Consider the following 21049-nt stretch of genomic DNA (forward strand, 5'->3'; position numbering starts at 1 on the left):
CTCCACTGCATGGTGGAGGACCAGGATCCTGCTGGGTGCTGGCAGCACGCAAACACAAGGCCACGGTGGCTGCTGTGCTTGGCACTGCGCTGCTGGGGAAGTGCCCGTGTGTTTGTTCTACAGACCACATCCTGCTGGAGCAGAGGGATGCCACGGGGCTCAGCTGGCTGTGGGGAGGGGAAGGCAGTTCCAGCTCTCTGGCAGTGCAACACCCGCCCAAACCCTCCCTAGAACCCTTGCATCAGGAGGTCCCAGCGCACCCAGCTCACCACTGGCTCCCCAGGAGCTGTGAGTCCCACGGAAGGGACAGGGGTGGTACTGAGGACACCGCATGCCTGCCAGGCCTCTCAGGGCCGGTGCTGGTGCTGCCGGTGCTGCCAGTCCTGCCGCAGCTGGGCCACCTCCTGCCCGTACCGCTCGTGCAGCCGGCAGAACGCGGAGATCTCAGCCGTCCCAGCGTCTCCGCTGGATGCTCGCCGGTGCGGTGGCAGCGGCAGTGGCCGTGGGTTGGTGTGGCCAGCACAACCAGCAGCACCATGCAACTGGTCCGCGCTGGGCGCATTGTTCCACACCGCGCAGCCGTTCTCCTTCGGTAGAACCACAGGCAGAGCTGGCAGTGAGTTCTCCATCCCCAAAGGCCGTGCCTTGCAGCAGGCCGGGGCGTGCCGGCAGCCCCACCGCATCTCCTCCAGCTGCTTCTCCAGCTCCCGCACCACCAGCCGCATGTAGTCGAAGCTGGCCCGCGACAACGCCTTCACCCACACCTCCATGGCAGCCTGGCTGTCGGCCGCCAGCACGTAGGTGCGCGATTTGGTGCCGCTGAAGCGGATGGCGAAGGCGAATTCCTCAGCCGAGTCGCAGAGCTCCACGGTGCAGCCCTCGAGCACGATGACCCCCACCGGCTCGCGGCTCTCGCGCTCCTCGAAGTAGAAGAGCATGTTGCCCTTGAGCACGAACCAGCGGCGGTGGTACGCCGTGTGCCGCTCGCCGCGCTTGTAGAGGAACCCGGCGTTGTCGGCCGGGGAATCGCAGGTGGCATAAAACACCAAACTGCGCTCGTTCAGCTTCATGGCTGCGGGGAGAGAGGACGCAGGGTGTGTGCGCAGAGCTGCAGCCGCCCGCCGGCTCCTTGTTCCTGGTGGCACCCAGGAAATGGAGACGGAGAGCAAACACCGCGGGCGGGTTCGCCCCGGAGCACTGTGCCGCTGCGGGTGCGGTGCTCCCAGGGGGAGCTCTGAGCCCCACGCGGGGCTGGTGGTCCCCCTGCTGTCCCACGTCACTCAACACAGGTGGTGGACTTGTGGCCGCGCTCCTCCCCGTGGCACAACCCACGTGCAGGTCTGGCTCGTGGGTGTCACGCAGGGTCAGGATACCCCTCCCACGTCACCGTCCCGTTCCCTCCACCCACCTGGACTGTGGGGCACGGCGCTGCTCTATGGCGGGGCTCCAGCTGTGGGTGACCTTGGGGGACACGGAAGCGCTGGATGCGGGGCTGGCCGCAGGCACAGGGCTGGGACAGGGCTGGCACTCCGCTGCTCCCACTCGCTCTGCCTCAAAATGACGAATTTCAGCGTGTCACCGCTGCCCGCCCAGCACTAAGACGGACACGTGCGAGCATGACCATTATTTTCCTACTGAGTGGATTCTGATTTCCCTACTTCGCAGGGTGAAAGCAGCCAGGAGACGGCTCCCAGCTCGGGGGGCACCAATACGGATCCCAAAGCCTTTGTGGGTTGGGGCGGAGGGGGGGGAAAGGAACCTTTGAACGCGGGGAGAGCGCTCCAGACCTCAACGGGACCGCCCCAACCGAACCCCACCGCCGTTCCCCTGCACCGCGTGGCCCCGCTCCGCTTCGGTCCCGCTCCAAACCCACTCCGGTCCCGCCCGGGGCCGGCCCCGCTCCCATCCCCTGGGCACCTTTTGTCCTCGTCTTCCCGCACCCCGGCTCAGCTCGGGCCGCCCCGCGGGCGGGGCACTGCCACGCGGCTCCTCCCCACCCGCTGCCGCCACCGCCCCTCGCAAAGCCCGGCCCGGGGGTCCCACGGATGTATGGATGTATGGATGTATGGATGGATGGATGGATGGATGGATGGATGGATGGATGGATGGATGGATGGATGGATGGATGGATGGATGGATGGATGGATGGATGGATGGATGGGTGGGTGCAGAGAGACCTAGACAGGCTGAGCATTGGGCCCAGGTGAACCTCACCGAGTTGAACAAATCCAAGTGCGAGGTCTGCACCTGGATCGTGGCAACCCCTGCGAAATCAGTAGAAGCTGAGGGACGAAAGGGTTGAGCACAGCCCTGCCCAAGCGAACTCATAAGTACTGGTGGATGGCAGCTGGACACGAGCCAGCTGTGTGCCCTCGCAGCCCTAAAGCCAACCGTATCCTGGGCTGCCTCCAAAGCAGTGTGGGCAGAGGGGTGGGGGAGGTGGTCCTGCCCCTCTGCTCTGCACTGGCACAGGGTGCACGGAGGGGCGGTGCTGCCCCGTCTCCGCAGACACCGCGGGCAGTGCGACCACGCGGCCTTTGGGGGCTCTTTCCAACTCAGTTTTATGATTCTTGTGGATGCATGGCTGGGTGAGCAAGGCAAGAGCTCAGTGCTCACCGTAGCTGCACAGCACTGCATTTTTCACTCGCTCTCCTCCAGCTTCTTCATTCCCCTGCTCAGCAATGGGCGCATTTTGGTCGAAACGCCGTTGGGTTTTGCTTTGCAGGGAGCCAAGAAATCCCACTGCAGGCAACCGCTGCTGCAGGGGCAGAGGTTTTCAGTTCACCAAAGGGTTCCTCTGTCACCTGTGGACTTTCTCTTTCGATCTACAGAAAGGGATTGAAGCAGCATTAAAACCACCCAAGCTTTACCTTCCCTCTTTCGCAAGGGGGCTCTGCCCACGGCCCTGCAGTGCTTACAGCCCGGCCCGGCTGCACGGTGCCCATTGGCACAGCCACATCTGGAGGAGGGAGAGCCATGGGGAGGAGGCAGAGCTTTATTAGAGTGGAGGGGGAGGGGGGGGGTCGTGGAGAGCCCCAGCCGCACCCCGCAGCCGCGTTAGCAGGAGTCACGGGGCTGTTCCTCCCCTCTCTTTTGGAGAATCTTTCCAATTCCTCAAAACCCATCAGCAAAATTCCCCGGGAGTTTTGCTTCCTGTTGGGTCTCCCTCGGGACGGCCGCGTTTTGCCGCACGCTCCAGCACTTCCTCTTCTGGGCAGCCCCGTGACACGGCCCCGCCGTCTTTGTGGCATCCTCCCAGCAAAGGGACCGGAGCCCGTGCCTCAGTTTCCCCATCCAGACCCCGCAGGGCGAGCTGGGAAATGCGGGGCGAGCTGCAAGTCGGCAAAACGCAGAGGAAAAGGGGCTGAGAGGGGAGGAGGAGCCCAATGGGACGGCACCTCGATGCCTGCTCCCACGTTGAGCCGGGGAGCTCTGCGTCCTCGTGGGGAGAGGGGGTGCTCCGGGCGTGCGCGGCTGTGGGGGGCATGGGGGGCCCGGAGCTGTGCGGGGCTGCCGGGAGGGGGCGCCGGGAGTCCGCTGCGGTGCGGGGCTGTGCCGGGGCTGTGGGGCTGCAGAGCTAAGGGGCTGCGGTGGGGCTATGGGGCTGCGGCAGGCAGCGCCCAAGGGGGCTGTACCATCATCACGCTCGCTGCCATCATCCCTGCTGTCGCCTTCACCACTCCTGCCATTGCCATCACCATTATTATCACTCTCACCACCGTCACTACCATCTCAGCCACGGCACTCACCACGACCACCATCACCACCCTTCCCAGCGCCCACTCTGCCCCCAGAAGGAAAAGGCCAAACCCAACCTGAAACGTTAGGACCCCTCACCCTCCCCCAATTCCCCAAACGCGGGCAGTGTGAGGACCCCATCTCACCCCGCATTGCTCACTGCGTGCCCCAGCGCTGGGAAATGCAGCTGTGCCATTCCCGAAGCACCGGGCACATCCAGAACACGAGTGAGTGAGTGAAAGAGAAGTGGGAAGGGCGGCTGGAGCTGCTGCAGTCTTTTGCCTGGGGGAAAGCTGCAAGAGTTAAGGGCTGAGCCCAGCGTGCAGCAGAAGGGAAGCGGCCGCGGGTGCGGGTGAGCAAACAAACAGAAAAAGCAGAAGTCGGTGCACTGAATCGGTAGTCAGGGAGTGCAAAAAAATCCGTACAGGAAGCAAAACAAAAGAGAAATCTCAGGCTGCAGGGGCTGAGAACGTTCAGAGGGTGCTGGTGAAATAGCTGAAGGTCACCAGGAAAAGCACAGCTGGGACGGCCGCCCGGGAAGGAGAGCAGCACGGGGCTGTGCTCGGAGCCAGGAGTGCCATTATGCACCAGCTGGGGGCAACTGCAGAGCAGCTCTCAAGGTAAGACCTCGTCCCCCATCGGCCAGTGACACAGGTGGGCGGCCACGGGACAGGCCACAGAGCGGATCCTTTCCTGGAAAAGAGGTGCAGTGGAAGTTCGTTGTCCCCGCAGATCCCACGGCCTGCGAGGACACAGGTCTGCCACGGTGCCCCTTCTCCTGTAGGAGTGGAGCTGGGGTGGCACCTGGCTGGCCCTGGGACAGCACCAGGGCAGCACGGAGGTGGCACCAGGGGTACTGGGGTGGCACTGGGATGGCCAAGCTTGGCAAGTGTGTGCATCCTCGGGGCGGGGGACCCGAGGGCCATTCGTCCCCGCGGTGGGGACGGCTTCATCCCTGCGCGGGCAGCGCTCTGCGGTGCCCTTTGCCGACTTCCTCGGCCGAAAGGCGAAGCGATCCGCTGGGCATCGGGCTTCGGGACAGCGTCCCACCCACTCCCGGAGCCCCCAAACGCATCCTGAACACCCAACACGCGCAGTTGGCGACCACCGGGGGACGGGAGCGGAGCGGAGCGGAGCGGAGCGGAGCGCACCGCGGGACGGCCGCTGCGGGGCCCCGGAGGAGCTCCGCGTGCCGCTCCCGCTCCGCCCCCCCCCGCCGCCTCCGCCCTCGGTCCGCCGCTTTTACATAACGCCCCGGGGTCGGGGTCCGCGCCCCGCGGTTCCTCCGCACGGCGGAAATGCGGAGCGGTTCGCATCGATTTCCTGCCTGAGCCGCGCCGTGCCGTGCCGTGCCGCGCCGTGCCGCGCCGTGCCGTGCCGTGCCGTGCCGTGCCACCATGGGCGAGCGGTCCCCGGACGCTTTCTCGTGCAGGTAACCGCGCAGCGGGGACGGGACGGGGCGGCTCCGGGAAGCGGCTGCGATGGGAAAGTGGCGGCGGAGCGGGAGGGGGAGCGCGGGGCGGCCGTTCCTCGGCTGTGCCCCGCTCCGGAGCGGGGTCCCCCCCGAGCCCTCCCCGCACCCCCCGTTCTTATCTCGGGTCCCTTTTTCCCGAGGAGCTCTCTCCGGTCGCGGTGTGCGCTCCCTATCCCGGCGCCCCATTACCCCCGGGCGCGTCCTGTTCTCATCACCGGCGGTCCCAGCACCCCTTGTTCTCTGGACTCTCCCTCTTCTGTGTTCCCTGTTCTCTTTAGGGGGGTCCTAGCACCCCTATCCTGGGCACTGAGTGTTCCCAGCCCTCCACCGTTGGGGCAGTCCTTTAGGGTCAGTACCCCGAAGCGTTGGTGATCCCTAACTGGCAGCTCAGGACCCCGGAGGGCTCATGGCCCCTTAGGAAGGGTAGAGGACCCCAAAATGGGTGATGCTGCCCCACTATTAGGGGTGCTCCCTTGCCCCACGCACTTTGCTGGCCCACAGCGCTGTGTGGTTTGGCACGCGTGGGGCCCCTGAGCACGAGGGCCGACGCACTGCAAGCAGTGCCCTGCCAGCTGCCACGAGTGTCAGCCCCACTGCGCCAGTTGGGGTCACCGCTCGGAGCCCTGACCCGTTGGCTCCGGCACTGGGAATAACGCGGCCGCCGCTGGGATTTACTGTCAAGGAAACCGGAGCGAGCTGTCGAGCCGCGATTTCGACATTGTTGTTGCAAATGGATTCAAGATGTGCTGGGTTTGCTGGGACTTTCGGGGCTGCTGCGTTTTTGGTAGTGAAAGCAGCTGGAGGAAGCGGTGCTGAGCTGGACCCGGCCGCATCCCGTGCGCTATGGGGCTGCGGGGTCGGGACCGGCTCTGCTCCTCCTATTTCTTTTCAGCTCACTTCGATGCACGGAGGGCTTTCCCCCCTCACCCCCAGTTCTTCTATTTTCCTTTTTTGTTCTTTTTTCCTTTTCCCTTCCTTCACCGTTGTGTATTTACAGTCTCTGGAAAGGGCCGGGTTTGGTTTTGCCATGTTTTTCTCTGCGCTGTGTCCTTTTGGGAGGCTCTGAGAGCAAACCTCGTATATGTCCTTCCCGCAGTCAGGCAGTGTCCCCAGGGGAGGAAAGTGATGGTGTTTGGACAAATCCCAGCTAGAAGCACAAAGTGAAAGTGCAAGAGTTGCTGGTGTGGCTGCGGTGTGTGGCTCGAAAGGAGGAAGGGCCCCATCCTGCCCTACAGCTGTGGGGTGCAGGGGGAGAGCCCTGTCCCATCTGCACTGGGTGGTGGTCGTGGGGCTGAACCCATGGCTGTCCCTCGGCTTTGGTGGGCTGCAGTGTTGGCTGCAGTGCTGCAGAACTGGTTTAAGGGCAGAGGTGGCCTTTAATAGGGTGACCTTTGCCGTGCTGGCAGGACACATGCATACACCCCTAGGAAGTGGAACAAGAGAGGAATATCAGCCTGGAAACTGCAAGGATTGTCCCCTGGGGCTGTGTCCCTGGCAGGGGGGTGGCAGCAGTGTGCTGTGGGTGCTGGGGAAGTGGGGATGCAGCCATGGGGTGCAAAGGCCAGGAGGGAGCAGAGGTTTGGCCACACGTGGGCTGAAAGGCAGCCATAAAATGGCATGGCTTTGCCATGAGCACAGCACCAAGGCTGCTTACCACGGCCATGCCCAGGGCAAAGGGTGCATCACACTGTGGGCCAGCTCAGAGCAGGCATCTGTTCCCACGGGGTGATGCATCTGTCTCCGTAGGGTGACAAAGGGCTGCTCTCCTTCACCTCCCCAGGCTGCAGAGCACCAAATCTCAGTGCTGAGCACATCCACGTTCTCCTCTAGGGGGTCACATCCAGCTGTCAGCACGCTCCCACCACCTCAGCCCCATAGCAATGAGATCCAGAGGGACCCAGCTCTATAGGAACTGGTTGCAGAGGGACTGAGCAGTGCCATCGGGATGCCCACAGAGCTGCCCACCCCCCATCGCCCCCGAGCCCCCCCAGCTGGATGCTGCAGCACTGAAAAGTGCCGTTCATGGCCCTGTGCTGGGCTGCGGGGCCGTGCCAAGAGCAGCGGCTGCTGCCTGGCTCAGAATAGCTCTTTTCATGGAGGACATCCTGGGAAGGAACAATGTTCCGCTCGTGGCATTGTGGGAACGCTGTGTTTGTGTGAGTCGGGAAGCGGGGAGCTGCGGGGCGTTCCCCGGCCCCTCCGGAAAATCGCCTGTAGGGTGAATTAGGAACAGCATCCTAAAAGAGAAGCTGAAGGCGCGCGCCTTTTGCTCTGCCCCGTTTCTGTACACAAATCCCATTTTCAGTGCTGACTCGCGGCGAGGAGCTGGGGCAGGTTTCATTTTCGGATCGCTGCTGTTGTTCCTGAAACCCCGGGGCCGGCGTGACGCTCTCTGTGTTGGGCAATAGGGTCGGTGGGAGCGCTTTAATGAGATCTCCCGGGAGCGCTGGAGGCGGTGCAGCTGCAGGGCCGGATCCTGGTGCAGGCTGGGGCTTGTTGCTGCCGCCCACATCAAAGCGCGGCCGATTGGTCCCATCCCATCCATCTCATCCTGTCCAGTCCTGCCGCATCCTGTCCTGCTCCGTCCTGTCCCGTCCCCCTGTTCTCCAAGAGATGGCTGCTCCCAGCCCTGTACCCCAAAGCAGCCCTAAAACAGCCCCGAAGCAGCGTGTGCTCTGCACTTTTCCATTGCCTCCAGGTAGGAGCTCTAAATCCCCATGAGCAGGGCCGTGCCCAGGGGTGGGCAGGATTCTCCATTGGGTGCAAATGGACGCAGTGGTTGCTTTGGCTCGGTGGTGACCTGCAAGATGCAGCTGTAAGAATGCTGCCGTGCCAAAATCCCTTTGAGTTGGATCCAAGCGGAGCATCCATCCTCCTCCATTCCAGTGCGCTGGGGGCGAAGGCTGCAAGCTCTGGGGCTGCGTTCCCATCCTCATCCCGGCTGGAAAACATATATTGTGACCTCAGGCTCCTTCGTGCCGCAGACGAAGCCCAGCATCCCCAAATCCAACATCTTCCAAAGCCCCAAACCCATCCACGTGCACCGTGGCACCGTCCCCGCGGGCTCTGCGTGTGTCGGCGATCCCCGGGTGCCGGCGGAAGCGCGAGCGCAGCCGTAGGGTGCTGAGTCATGGGCAGGCTGGTGGTGCTGATAGACGGCCCCACGCGGGGCCCGCTGTGGGGCTCGGCCGAGCCGTGGGGCCGATAACATCTCCCACCACCCAGAAACTGCACGGCACGTACTCAGAAGGCCGACGGGTGGGCAGAGATAGAGGCTGGCGTTCCCAGCGTTATCGCCGCCCTGTCTGCCAAGCAGATCTGCCGCTCCGCCGCTCTCCAAATCTCCTCGCTCGCTTCCTTTGTGTTTTTCTTTTTATATATATGCTATTGTTATTATTAATTATTAGTAGTCCCCACCCCAAAGCAATGCAATCACTTTTCCTCCCCTTCTAGCAGCTGTGGGGAGGCAGCAGTGCGCGGCGTGGCAGGATACAGGCAGGCTGGAGGATGTTTCCTGCCTGAGCTGAATGCACAGCCCTGATAAATGCCACGTGCAAGCACAAGGTATGGGGGGAACAGCGGGGCCACGCTGGCTGTGGGGAGCTGCAGGACTCAACGGGGTCACATCGGGGGCCAGAAGGGTCCCAGGGGCCATCAGATCGATGGGCATGGTGGTACTATTGGAATGGAGAGCCCTAAAACATCCACAGTGTCCAAATGAGGGCATAGAAGGTACCCCCGAACAGGGGAGCAGGTCGGTTTTAGGATTCTCTGTGACCATCTGTGTGTTGTGTCGAGCTGGAGAGCCGACTGACATTGGAAGTGGATTTACATTTGTTGAAAGGCTGCTTTGAGCACGGAGCAAGGAGCAGCCATGTTGCTCCATGCAGCGCTGTGGGATGTGGTGGGTGCTCTGGATGGGCAGACGTTCCCCTTTGCCCCATCTGAACATTCCCATGCTGTCAGCACGGCTGCAACTCCATCTGAATCTGCTGCACAAGGCAGCTCCCTCCCTGGATTGCAGCAGCAATTTGTTTGGCTTCCTCCCCTCCTGTCCCTCCCCCGGCAGTTTTATCAGCTCAGCTGAAATAGTTCCCAGGAGGGAAACCCATCAGCACTGTTAAGCCCTTGACAGAATGAAAGCGGATACAGCCGGGCCGCACGTCCTGTGGGAGCCGCCAGCAGCTGTGCGGGCAGGAAGCCACGCAGACGCTGTGCGGGCAGGGAAACTGAGGCACAGAGAGCCGGGGCTATGGGGCTGGCCTCTGGGACACGTGGTGCTCTGCTGGGCTGCGGGCTGTGAGCCGTTGTGGTTTCTTGCCAAGCTGAATGCAGTGCGTCCCAAGGGGTGAACGGATTTGGTGCCAAATGAGGGTGGCCAAGTGGGGAGGTGTTGGGGAAGGATCCGTGCTGATGGTTCCGCTGTGCTCTGTCTTGCAGCGCGGCCGCCTCGCTGGAGCCACGGCAATGAATGGGCACGCTCTGCCGGCCGGCACGCCAGCGCATCCCCGGGGCTGGCATGAGTTCTGTGAGCTGCACGCCATCAGCACCGCCAAGGAGCTGGCGAGACACTACCTGCGCTTCGCCACCGAGCACCCGCACCATGACCTGCTGGCCGCCGAGAACTTCTCGCTGCGGTTCGCCGACCTCTTCCAGCAGTATTTCTGCAACGAGGTGAAGGAGGGCTTTGCCATGAGCCAGCTCCGCATCCTGCCTGCCGGCCCGGCACGGGATTACCGGGACACTCAGCACCGCCACGCGAACCCTTCCCTGGGCACTGCGGCTTCCAAAGGCGAAGCGGAGCTGTCCGCTCGCCCCGAGCCCCCGGCCGAGCCCCCCACGGGGCTGCGCAAATCGTGGAGCTCGGAGGAGCTGACGGGGCCGGCGAGGAGACCGTTCTCGCTCAGCCAGCTCCGCCGCAGCTGGCGCAGCCTCTTCCGCCGCCGCTCCTCCGATGCTCTCCCCACGGAGGCCGATGGAGAAGCGGCGGAGGCTGCGCTCAAATCCGGACTGAGCAAACGCATCCTGCCCTGGGGGCTGTCCCGGGAGCAGCCCCATGAGGTGCGCAAGGAGGGGACGCTGCGGTACGGGCTGCTGGATGAGACGTCCCTGGACAGCGGGACGCGCTGGCAGCGCTGCCGCCTGCTGCTGCGCAGGGCAGGGGCGCCCGAGGGCGAAGAGTACGTGCTGGAGCTCTTCGATCCACCCAAGGTAAGGAGGTGCTGTCAGTGTGGGGTGGGGGGGTGTGGCCAAGAGATGCTGCTCTGGGCTCCGTTCGGGTCATAGGATCAAGCGTAGAACGACTTGGGTTGGGAGGGACATCAAAGATCCCGTGTCTCCATGTCAACAGCGGTGCGAGCACGAACCTTGAACAATCTGTAGAATGCTTTGGCTTTCAAAGGACCTCGAAGATCCCGTGCCAAGGGGGATGGAAGCCCAGACTGCAAGCAGGTTGCAAAATGGCTTTGGGGTGGGAAGGTACTCAACGATCCCACATCCATGGCAATTTGCAAGAACAGATGATTGCCCCGTTGCAATGCTCTCTGCATTTCTCTCCACCTCGCTTTCCTGGCTGGAAGCAGAACACCCACCTCGTGTATGGGTGCAGGGCTGGACCTGGGACAGGGGCTGATGACCTCGCTGGGAGCAACCAGAGACCAGGTTGGCCAGCCCCAAACTCACGTGGGACAGGCCCACCCCTGCCCCATGGGATCTGCAGAGAGCTCGGGTTTATTTTGTGAGCACTTCTGTGGGGCTGAGCAGCGCTGGCAGTGCCGGATCTGTGTTGGCAGTGGGGTTTTGCCGTGGTGTTTAATCTTTAAAAAGCCAGATCCTGCACATGGCAGGGCTGGCGCCGCCGGAACGGGCTGAGCTTGAGCGGGGGTTGGTTTTATTTATTTTTTTTATTATTACATTCAAATGAATACACACATTTTTCACGTGTGCTCATTTAACTCTGAGCTAATTGTGCCTCGGAGCAAAGCGCCGTGGCTCGGGGCGCTGCCCTCGCTGAATTCCTGCCATTTCCCCGTAACACCCGACGGGAAAACGGGCGTTGAGAATCCCATTTTTCTGAAGGAAAGGCAGAAGTCTGAAAGCAGAAAAGCTTTCGGGGCAGAAGGAGCCGACATCCCCGCGGTGTCCCCGTTCCCCTCTGCCGCTTTCGCTTTTCTCAGTTCAGTGTCACGTGCGGCAGCCACCGCCGCTTTCGCTCACGCAGGGCTGGGGCTGAGCCCTTCCCTTCGAGCTTCGTCCCACAGATCAGGGATTGGTGCTGGCAAACGCTGCTTTATTTCCCTCTTTTTAAGTGCTCTTCTGCCCGCTGTTGCTGCTCAGGTGGCGAAGGGATGAGGGCATGGAGAGCTGTGCCGTGCCCTGAGCACGGCAGGGTGTGTTTTAAGTCCGGTGTGGGTTCTCTGATGTCTCCCACGAGGGCTGTGCTCATCATTCCTCCTCACTTAGGGCTTTGTGCTGTACCAGATCCTCATAGATGGCTGCACAGGAGGCATCTGTGCCCTGGGCTGTCCCCTGCCCCGCTGTGGGGACGGAGCTCGCCAGAGCTGGGGCCGCCCCATCCGTGTGCTGAGCCCCGTGTGCATATTTTATGGCCAAGCCCTAAACCCCGTGAAAATTGGGATTTGCAACGGAAATGTCCTGAGCCGTTTATGTTGACCAGATGTTCTTACAGGAAGGGGAAGGGAAATGGGATTTTCATTTGTGCTGGTTTCTCGATGTCTTGATGGCATTTTAATGAAATCCATCACATCCCGTAAAAGATTGTACTCCGAGATGAGCTGGGAAGGCTCTTTCCGGTGCAGACAGAGCTGCCTATGTCACAGCTCTTACGTCCTCAGCCATGGAGTGGTGTTTTCAGTATTTTTATCTGTGCTCAGTGTGAGACTGCTGTGACTTCCTTTTTTATTTTATTTTTTTGGTGTCTTTTCCCCTTCCTTTCACCTGAAGCTCATTTCTGAGAACTGCGCTGCCCTGAGCCAGCAGCTCCCAGCCCAGGTGCTCCCATGGCAGACCAAGAGCCACGGGTGCCATAGCTCCTGAGGGCTGGGTGGGATGGGGAGTGGCTCAGTGTCACCAGTCCCAGGGGATAGGATGAGATGCAATGTCCAGGTGCCATGGTTGCCATAGGACAGAGTGGGTTGGAAAGTGCTGTAATTTCCAGTGGGATGGGATGGGATGGGGTGGGATGGGATGGGATGGGGTGGGATGGGATGGGGTGGGATGGGATGGAGTGACTGCACTTTGGGAATAAGCACTGGCATGGCGATAGCAGCTGCACTGGCACCACTGCTCTAGGCAAGGACTTGGGCAAATCCCATCCCTTTTTGCACAGCGTGGCTTCAAATCTAAAATGCTTTTCCTCTTCTAAGTGAGCTCTCATTATGCTTCAAGGCTGGGGCTGATCCACGGCCACCCCATGCCAGCAGCATCCCCTTTTCCCATTATGCCCCACAGCTCTCCCACCGCCCTGGGTCCCGTTCGGTGACCCATTCCACGCTACAATTTCTCCTCTATTTCTCTCAAAGCCATGAAACAACCTCAGGGCGATGAGGCAGCTCCCACTGCCCTGGGGCAGCACTGTGTCCCCTCTCACCCTGAGCCCTCGCGGTGTCAGCTCGTCCCCTCGCTGCCGTTCTTCGAAGGCAGTGCTGGGCGTAGCCTGGGCTCTGTGACATTTCGGTGGTGGTTTTTTTTGTTTTGTTTTGTTTTCTTTTCTTTCCCCTCTTTCTCTCTCTCTTTCTTTTTTTCTCTCTCTCGTATTTCAGGGTGAGGGCGTGCGGCGGGGAGGGGCGATGAGACAAAAGGTTATTTGTCATTTATGAACTGAGGCTTTTTCCATCCTTGGTTATACACGGTGGGTAGGGGGGGGAGGGGGAGGGGTGGGGGTGGAAATAAATAAATAAATAAATAAACGAACCCACTTTTAGCAGCGTAACCACAGCTCCAGCTTTAATTGCTGAAGAGCAGAGTTTCTTATTTTGGAAACCCTGTTGCTGGGATGGAGCCTGCCAGGGCTTGATTGGTTCGCATGGGTAGGGCGAAGCTGCCTCTTCCCTGCCCTGGGGCAATTTGAGTTTTCTTGGAGGGAAGAGCAGAGGTTTCCTTTCTTTTTGATCTGGTTCTTGAAGATTTGAGGTGGCTTTACCCTACTGGTGTGGTCTCTCTGCCCGTAGGGCTGGGGCTGTCTGCCCTGCAGGGTGCTGGAGTGTCGCTGGGTAGGAAAGGGCCATGTGCACGCCAAGGAGTGAGCAAAACGGGGGGATAAATGAAAGAAAGTCTCAAGAAAAAAGACTGGGAAGGTGCCCCAACCCCCGTGTGCAATCTGTGGGTCCTGACACATGCAGCACCGCTGATGTGAGGTGCTCAGCAGTGCTTTTGGGTAGTTGTAGCTCCCTTTTTTTTTAACCTTTTTTTTTTTTTTATGGTCCAGGATGTGGTTGTGTCAGGGCTGAGTGCTGCTTCTTTCAAAGGTAAATATTTATGAGAGCTGTGCAGGGCTGGAGAAGCCCTGGGGCTGAGGGGGACGCTCTGCTCCACGCTGGTCCCCATTGCTCCAGCATCATGGAGATGGAGTTTTGCTGGCGACGATGCTAATGATAAAGCAGAGCTCAGTGGGGTGGACAGGTCAACCTGCTTTGGGACTGAACCGGGCCTGGAGATGAACTGTGTTATCTGTTCTCAATGTTCTTGTCCCACGTGATGCCAGACCCAGCTCTGCTCCTGCTCATCACCTGTACGAGTGAGTGAGGAGTGAGCACCCCCACGGACATGGGGTTCTGCAGCCCTTGGGGTGACTCAGCCCCAGTGGTTCCCGCCCGCTCCCTCCCCACCTTGTTTACTTTCCAAGCTCTCTTATTTATGCCAGGAAATTATTAAAGCAGCCCACGCTGGAAGCGAGTTTGGCTGAAAATAAAACTCCAAGGAGCTGGCAAGCGCCGGCTGTGTAAAGCTCTCCTGTTTATAGCTCTGCTTTTCCAAAACCCTGCTTTGCTCAGAGTGCGTGGGGTGGGTCAGAGGGCAGCTGCTCCCCATCCCTGCTTCTCATGGCTGATGGAAGGGATGCTGTGAGCATTCTGGGGAGCCCAGCACCCCCAGCTTGCGGTCCAGCAGTGCTGTCGTGGCTGTGGATTTGGCCAACGCAGTGCATTTCTTTAGGCTGATGCTGAGAGCATCCCACCTCGCTCCCATCCCCGATTCCCCCCGAGCTGTGGGGCTGGGGCTGAATGGGGCACATTCAGCCGTGCTGGCGCGTGCAGTGCACAGGGCTTTCAGAGGGACGTTTCCTCGTTCATGCCCTGCCTGCGAAGCAGCCTCTGCCTTATTTATGGGCCTTTTTATCAATGCACAAAGAGGGGCAGTCAGCCCTGAAAGCACGTGGGTTTCCAGCCCCCTGCATCCTTCCCCATGGGGCTGAGCAGCACTGATGCTTTTTTTTTTTTTTTGGGGGGGGGGGGAGAGGCACTCCCAGCACCCCAGTTATTCCTCCATTAGAAATAGCTGCTCTGGGAGCTGGGGGCTGCACTCCCCCAAAGCATTTTGCACCAGTGCAGAGCCACCAGAGATGGGAACAGAGGGTGCTTTGTGCCCTGCGGCTGTGCTTGGGGCCAGCACAACAGGGCCCCTTGTAGCCACCCAACCTGCTCCCTGTCCCCACCACGGGCTTTGGGGTTTCTGTCTCAGAGATTTGTTTCCCCCTCTGGTGCTGTCCAAGTGGGGGATTTTGGGTGGGCAGTGGGATTGGAAGGGACTTTTTGGGGGTGGATGTAAGCAGGAGGTGATGGTGGGGGTCTTGAGTTCCCCCCACCACAGCAGCACTCACATTTCTCTACCCAGCAGGCAGGAAAGCCCCCACGTCTCCAGCCCATGCCCAGAGCAGAGAAGCCATGGAGGTGCTCGGTGCTGCTGTCAGTTGGGTTCAGAGTGAGCAGCCCCCATGTGCCACATGGCACTCCCAGCCACGGGTGCCAGAGGCACACAGAGAGTGGGATACAGCACCAAAACGGGGTGAGGAAAGTGGTGCCTGTGTGGGAAATCCTTGCCCCAAGTGTGGGGGAGGAAACAGGGCAGAGGAGGAAGAGGCTGCGGGAGAAGAATTAAAGGAAGAGAGGAGGGGCTGTGGGTCAGGGCCAAGCAGAGGCAGGGGGAGGCTGCGGTCAATGGGAGAAAGGCTGCTGGGAAATAGCAAGGATGAATGGAAAAGCTCAGAAATCCCCCAAAGCCATCGTGGGGCTGCGTGGATGGAACCAGTGCCCTCAAGACCCGCTGTGGTGAGTGCAGCCAAGGATGAGCACTGGGAGCAGCCACACTGCCAACGCCATAGGGCGTTGGGATCTGCTGCTGGAGGGCCAGCACTGGGGCTGACAGTGCCCTGGAACCAAAGGATGAGTGCTGGTCTAAGCCAAGATGCCTGCTCCCAAGGCATGTGCTGGGATTACCTGTGGTGCAGACCCACAGGGATGAGTGTGATGAATGCTCTGAGCCCACTAGCACGTCCCCAGGTTGCTGCTCTGTGTGGGAACAATGGGGACCTCAGCTCCCCCCACCTCCCCCCCCCCCCGCCCATGGCTGCGTGCCACCGTCCCCCTGGGAAACTTCATAAAACTCCCCCAGGGCTACGGGTGCAGGATGTGGTTTGGGGCTGGCAGAGCTCAGCACCCATTCAGCTGCAAATCTCAGCGCCCCGTCTGTCCCTCCATCTGTCTGTCCCTTCTCAGCTCTGCGGGAGCCCCAGCAGTCCTGAGCTGTGCCACTCTGCCACTTTCTGAGGTTGGTCCCTTGTGTCATGGAACAGCTGAGCCATGGCTTACCAGAAGGGACAGATCTCACCCATGCACTGTGGCATGGCTCGAGGTGGAAGCGAAAGAGCCAACATGGGGAAATCCCCAGCATGTGAATGGGCTGCGCTCGAAGGATTTGCTTTTGCTCTGCATGGTCTTGGCCCTGCTGCTGGAGCTGTGCCACTGCCATCATTGCTCTGCCACCACTGTTATCTGCATGCCACCACCGTCATCTCCGTGCTGCCACCGTCGTTGCTGTGCCACTGTTGTCACCGCCACACCAAAGTTGTCACCCCCTGCCCCAGTGTCCTCATCACGGTGCTGGGGCTCCAAGTGTGACCCAGTGCTTTTTTAAACTGTAGAAAATGGTTGGGGTTTGGCAGACCGCAGGTGGAAGGACATGGCTCTCAAGCACTCATTTTAACAGTGCTGGGAGCCGGCATGGTCCCCATGGAGCTGGCACCCCAGGATACTGCGGGGTGCTCACATTGGCACTGGGATTCCCCCTCTGCCCTCCAGATCCTCTGGGGAACAGTGGGGTGAATTCCTCAGAGTGAGAACAGCAGCATCCCACCCCACCCCATCCCATCCTTACTGTTTCTATGCTTCCATTCTAACAACCCATCCCATCTTTAATGCTTCTGTTCCACGATCCCATTCCATCCCATCCTTAATGACTCCATGACTCCATTCCGTGCTCTCCTCTCTGCCCATACAGAGCCCACGAGCATGCAGAGCGTTGAGTGTGCACTTCTGGTTACCAAGAAAGGCACTTCTCAGTAGGGCTGCCATCACACGGGGCATCTCGCGGTCAGGTGCGGCGCGGTGCCTGCGGTTGGCACTTCCCCGAAGCCAGCGTGGTGCTGGGGCACCGTATCTCTTGACAGCATCATTTCCTTCTCCCTCGAGCTCTGCGTGCGGTGCTGAGCGCAGGGCTTCGCCGAAATTCCTTTTCCTGGAATTCCCCATCCAGGAAAGCACGAGCAGCAGCGTGGTGACCGGGCCACGTGCGCCGATAACGTCCGTGCCACGTCGGCACCGGGAGCTTGGGGACGTGCCAACCCCATGGGATGGGCACTGCAGTGTCCCCTCCTCGTGCCGGGCACTGCGCGTGGGGACAGAGCCGTGGGGCCGTGGTGTGACCCCAACACTGATTGCGGTGGCTCTTGGCAGGGAGCAGAGCCGCAGTTGACTTCTAAGAACTTTCTTTCGGCGCAGCAGAGCTGATAAGGGCTGCTCCCTCTCACGCTGCGCTTCCGGCCCCAGAGTACACCGAGTCCTTGTTTGAGAGCGAGACGGAGAGAGGGAGGAAGGGGAGGAGGAGGGGGGGGGGGGAAGCACACCCAAAGGCAGCAAGATTTCCAGTGCTGGGCATTCCAGTGATGGGAATGGCTTTGCAGCAGGGAGCCCAGAGCAAAACCGTGTCCCTGACCCCACTGCACAGCAGTGTGCAGCCCCGAGGCAGCTCAGTGCTGCACGCAGGGATGGGTCCCATGGTAGCGTGCCTGGCACGGAGCTGTTGGCATCCAGGCACTGCCAGAAGCCCATCCCACAGCCCCCAGCAGCTCGGCAGCAGAGGAACCGAAAGCTGCCGCCGGGGTTTTATTAGAGTGGTTGGAAGTGCGTGCTCAGCATTTTGTCATGTGCCTGGGTCAGAGTGAAAGCAGGCGGGCAGCACTGGGCAGCACTCAGCACGGCATCACGGTGCACCCAGGCAGCGCCTGAGTGGGTCCCACGAATGTGTTCCCACCATCCGGGCTCTGATTTCATTCTCAGCGTGCACTATTTCCCTGCCACGTGCTGGGAGACGGGCTCTTTCCTGGGGTGCGTTACCTGACACAGCTCATGGCAACCTCAGGGCAGCATCCATTCAGGACAAGTCCTTGCCACGCAGGGTAATGGCAGAGGGCTATTTCCCTGTATAGAGGGTGATTTCCTCACCCTGTGACTCTGCTGAGCTGTGCTGCTTGCTCTCTGCAGGGCTCCAAGCCGAAGCTGCGTGCTGCCTGCTCGGCCATCCAGGAGGTGCGGAGGTGCACGCGCCTTGAGATGCCTGACAACCTGCACACCTTTGTCCTCAAGGTATGGCCCCAAGGCCTTTTGCAGCCTTTTTGGGATGTGCGTGGCTGCCCAAATCTCCTGTGCCAAATTTCACTTCCTCTTCGGAGGGTGGTTTAAGCTGAGGGGATGTGGCACGTAGGGTGGGGGTGCTGTGCTCTGACCAGTCCCTAAATGTGGGTGAGGGTGGGGTGGGGATGCACATCTCCCTCTAATGTCTCTCTGTGGTGTCCCCAGGTCACCAACGCCACTGATGTGCTGTTTGAGGCAGGGGATGAGCAGCAGCTCATCTCCTGGATGGCTGAGATCCGGCAGTGTGCGTGCAGGGGGTAAGCACTTGCCAAGCCCCCCGGGGTCTGCATGTCCCTAAACGCTGTGCCCAGCACTCATCCTGGCTTCTCCCATCCCCACAGGTCGGATGTGGGTGACCCTGAGCTCCTGGCGGGCAGGCACCCCGATCCCACAGCCACCAGCCCTGCCACCAGCTCTGACTCCCCAAGCCAAGGTGAGCACCTGGGGACACGGAGAACAAGGCAGAGGTGTTGAGGACACCATCCGCACCTCTGAGGAGGGTTCCCATACCTCGCTGGGACTGGCTGAAGTTAATCCAGCCCCAAATAATGCAAGGACAGAGATACAGGGGAAGGGATGAGGGTCACGAGTGGGGCTGGGCAGGGTTCCCACTTCCCTGGGGCACTCACCCCTGCTGGTGTCCCTGTGTCCGGGCAGGGGCAATGCCAGGGGGGCCGGCGGAGGCAGCGGGGCCGAAGATGGAGCAATTCCTGTCCTCCTGCCCCTGGTTCCATGGGCCCATCTCCCGCGTGAAGGCAGCGCAGCTGGTGCAGCTGGGGGGGCTGGAGGGCCACGGCGTCTTCCTGGTGCGGCAGAGCGAGACGCGCCGCGGCGAGTACGTGCTCACCTTCAACTTCCAGGGCAGAGCGAAGGTACGGGTGGGAGATGGGATGGGACAGGTTGGGTTGGGTGGAAAATGTCACCCCCGTGGGAGCCCGGCTGATGCTCTCCTTGTCCCGGTGCTTGCAGTGGGCTCGCGTCCCGTCTGCAGTTCCCGGAGACAGAAAAACCCTGCAGTGAACAGGGCTGGAGAGGCAGCACACGACGCTGGGCCCATTTGTTCCCCCCGTCCTTCCCAAATATCCCCCACGTCCCCTGTCACGTCCACCAAGGGAGCTGGTTAGCGGGGTGAACAGGTCCGTGCTCCTCCCCGCAGCACCTGCGGCTGTCGCTGACGGAGCGGGGGCAGTGCCGTGTCCAGCACCTGCGCTTCTCCTCCATCACGGAGATGCTGCACCACTTCCACCGCCATCCCATCCCGCTGGAGTGCGGGGCCACCTGCGACGTGCGACTCTCCAGCTACGTTGTCGTCCTGCCCCAGCCACCGGGTAGGGAACAGCAGCCCTGGGATGGACATTCTGGGGTTTTGGAGCCTGGGGGGCAGGGGTGAGGGTCCTAGCCCCGAGGGAGGCTTTTTGCCCAAAGGGATGGTTGCTGGGGCAGCCGATGCAGCTGGGTCCGTTTGGGGGAAAGCAGAAGCATTGTGGCAGTGCCCCCAAAAGACGAGCACCCGGCTGTCCCATTTGGGCAAGCAGAAGCTGCCCCCATCGCCACGGGACGCACACCAGTGCCAGCAGCAAGGCACTGGGACAGAACCCCCTCGAGCATCCGCTCTCTCCCTCTGCCCGCAGCTCCCGGCCCCAGCCCCGCGCTCCCCGTCCCGCTGCCCTTCTGGAGCCCGGAATTCAGCCTGGCCCCCTCCGAGTCCCCTCCAGAGCCCATCTTCCACCTGGTGCCACCGGCGGCTGAGCTGGGGGGGCAGGGCTCACACCCCAGTGGGGCACCCCACGGCACACGGCCCCGCGATTCGGACTACGAAGTGGAAGCCCCGGGTCGGGGCCGCGCGCGCGCCGTGGACAACCAATACACACCACTGTGACGGGCACGAGGATGCACTTTTGGTGGAGAAGTCCCGGAGATCCCTCCGGGTGGCACAGAGGAGAAAGAATGTATTTCCTTCCTTCTGGTTAGGGATTGTTTTCGTTATTTTTGCAAGGAAGGGGGTCGTTGTTCACTCCAGTACGGGTGTGCTCCCTCTCCTGGGCCTGTTAAAGGGCCAGTTTTTAAAAATTTATATATATATTTTTGGTATTATCAAAGCTTTCTCGTTACTGTTTACACAACCACCACGGGGGCACAGCACTGTCGCTGCCCCTTCCAGGAGGAGCTGAAGGTGCACGGCCCATCCGCACTGCTGCAGCAAATGAATTAAAAAACAAATGGATTCCAGCTCTTGGCCAAGCACTGCCCACGAGCCAGGGCTGTGCCATGCTACTGCTTGCCTGAGGATTTCCTCTATCTCCATGGACAAGGCAAAAACTGGCTTTTCTCACTCCTTCTTTTTTCCCCACCTCGCCTGCTGCAGCCAATCCCGCAGCAGCGCTGCCCACACCGCAATGCTAACCGAGATGTGAACACTAACAGCTCCATCCCTGACAGTGCCACTGCTGAGGGCCATTGCAGAGTCTGACAGCAAAGCAGCCCCCAGAGCGGGGGCATCTCCAGCACACAGCTCCGTTTCCCCATGGTTTTGCACCTTGGCCATGCAGCTGTGCACCCTGCCCAGCTCTCTTTATTTTTTTCCTCCCCCATGAAACACGGAAGGGGAAGGCAGCGTTCCACGCTATGCAGCAATGGGCAGAGGGAGCACAAAGCCCCTCTGAGCCCACACACCCAACGTGCCTTAGGAGAGGAAGATTTGGTGTTTCTGCAGCTCTGGTACCAATACAGCAGCACTTTAACCTCTCTGTCCTCACGTGTGTACCCCCAAAAGCATGGGGCCCCATTTACCTGCTGGTGCCTGGAGAGAGGATCTGCTGCTCTAGGAGGAGAAAGGAGGGAGCTAGGGTTGTTGCCACATTCAGGGCACACTGGCAGCGCTCAGCTCCCACTTATAGGATCATAGAATGGTTTG

At 60.7% G+C, this 21049-nt stretch overlaps 2 protein-coding genes across 5 annotated transcripts; one reads left to right on the forward strand and one right to left on the reverse strand.

Moving 5' to 3' along the window:
- Positions 1–323: 323 nt before the first annotated feature.
- PHETA1 (PH domain containing endocytic trafficking adaptor 1) lies at positions 324–1477 on the reverse strand. The gene is made up of 2 exons (XM_065738684.1): positions 1409–1477; positions 324–1072 (listed from the first exon to the last, which is right to left on the reverse strand). Exon 2 carries the CDS (start codon positions 1068–1070, stop codon positions 348–350), a length of 723 nt encoding a protein of 240 aa, XP_065594756.1. The 5' UTR covers positions 1071–1072; positions 1409–1477; the 3' UTR covers positions 324–347.
- Positions 1478–4315: 2838 nt separating this feature from the next.
- Positions 4316–20643, forward strand: SH2B3 (SH2B adaptor protein 3). Of its 4 annotated transcripts, none has more exons than XM_065739243.1 (8): positions 4316–4358; positions 9653–10423; positions 17986–18087; positions 18301–18392; positions 18477–18568; positions 18793–19007; positions 19292–19463; positions 19767–20643. In XM_065739243.1, the coding sequence occupies exons 2-8, from the start codon at positions 9680–9682 to the stop codon at positions 20012–20014; spliced, it is 1665 nt and encodes a 554-aa protein (XP_065595315.1). In that variant the 5' UTR covers positions 4316–4358; positions 9653–9679; the 3' UTR covers positions 20015–20643. The 4 variants fall into 4 exon arrangements, with proteins under 4 accessions (XP_065595315.1, XP_065595313.1, XP_065595314.1 ...); XM_065739241.1 differs by lacking the exon at positions 4316–4358 and adding an exon at positions 5106–5170; XM_065739242.1 differs by lacking the exon at positions 4316–4358 and adding an exon at positions 8664–8966.
- Positions 20644–21049: the final 406 nt, after the last annotated feature.

The sequence above is a fragment of the Cyrtonyx montezumae genome, unplaced genomic scaffold (genome assembly GCF_038088225.1).
Source record: "Cyrtonyx montezumae isolate F1298 unplaced genomic scaffold, pur_monq_1.0 scaffold_23, whole genome shotgun sequence".
Taxonomy (NCBI): domain Eukaryota; kingdom Metazoa; phylum Chordata; class Aves; order Galliformes; family Odontophoridae; genus Cyrtonyx; species Cyrtonyx montezumae.

Bases quoted from the DNA above. Each gene is read 5' to 3' on its own strand.
- PHETA1 (XM_065738684.1), bottom strand. From the start codon at position 1,070: ATGAAGCTGAACGAGCGCAGTTTGGTGTTTTATGCCACCTGCGATTCC.
- SH2B3 (XM_065739240.1), top strand. From the start codon at position 9,626: ATGGTTCCGCTGTGCTCTGTCTTGCAGCGCGGCCGCCTCGCTGGAGCC. The intron at 18,088-18,300 runs GTATGGCCCCAA...TGGTGTCCCCAG, and splicing joins TGCACACCTTTGTCCTCAAG to GTCACCAACGCCACTGATGT. The intron at 18,569-18,792 runs GTGAGCACCTGG...GTGTCCGGGCAG, and splicing joins CTCTGACTCCCCAAGCCAAG to GGGCAATGCCAGGGGGGCCG.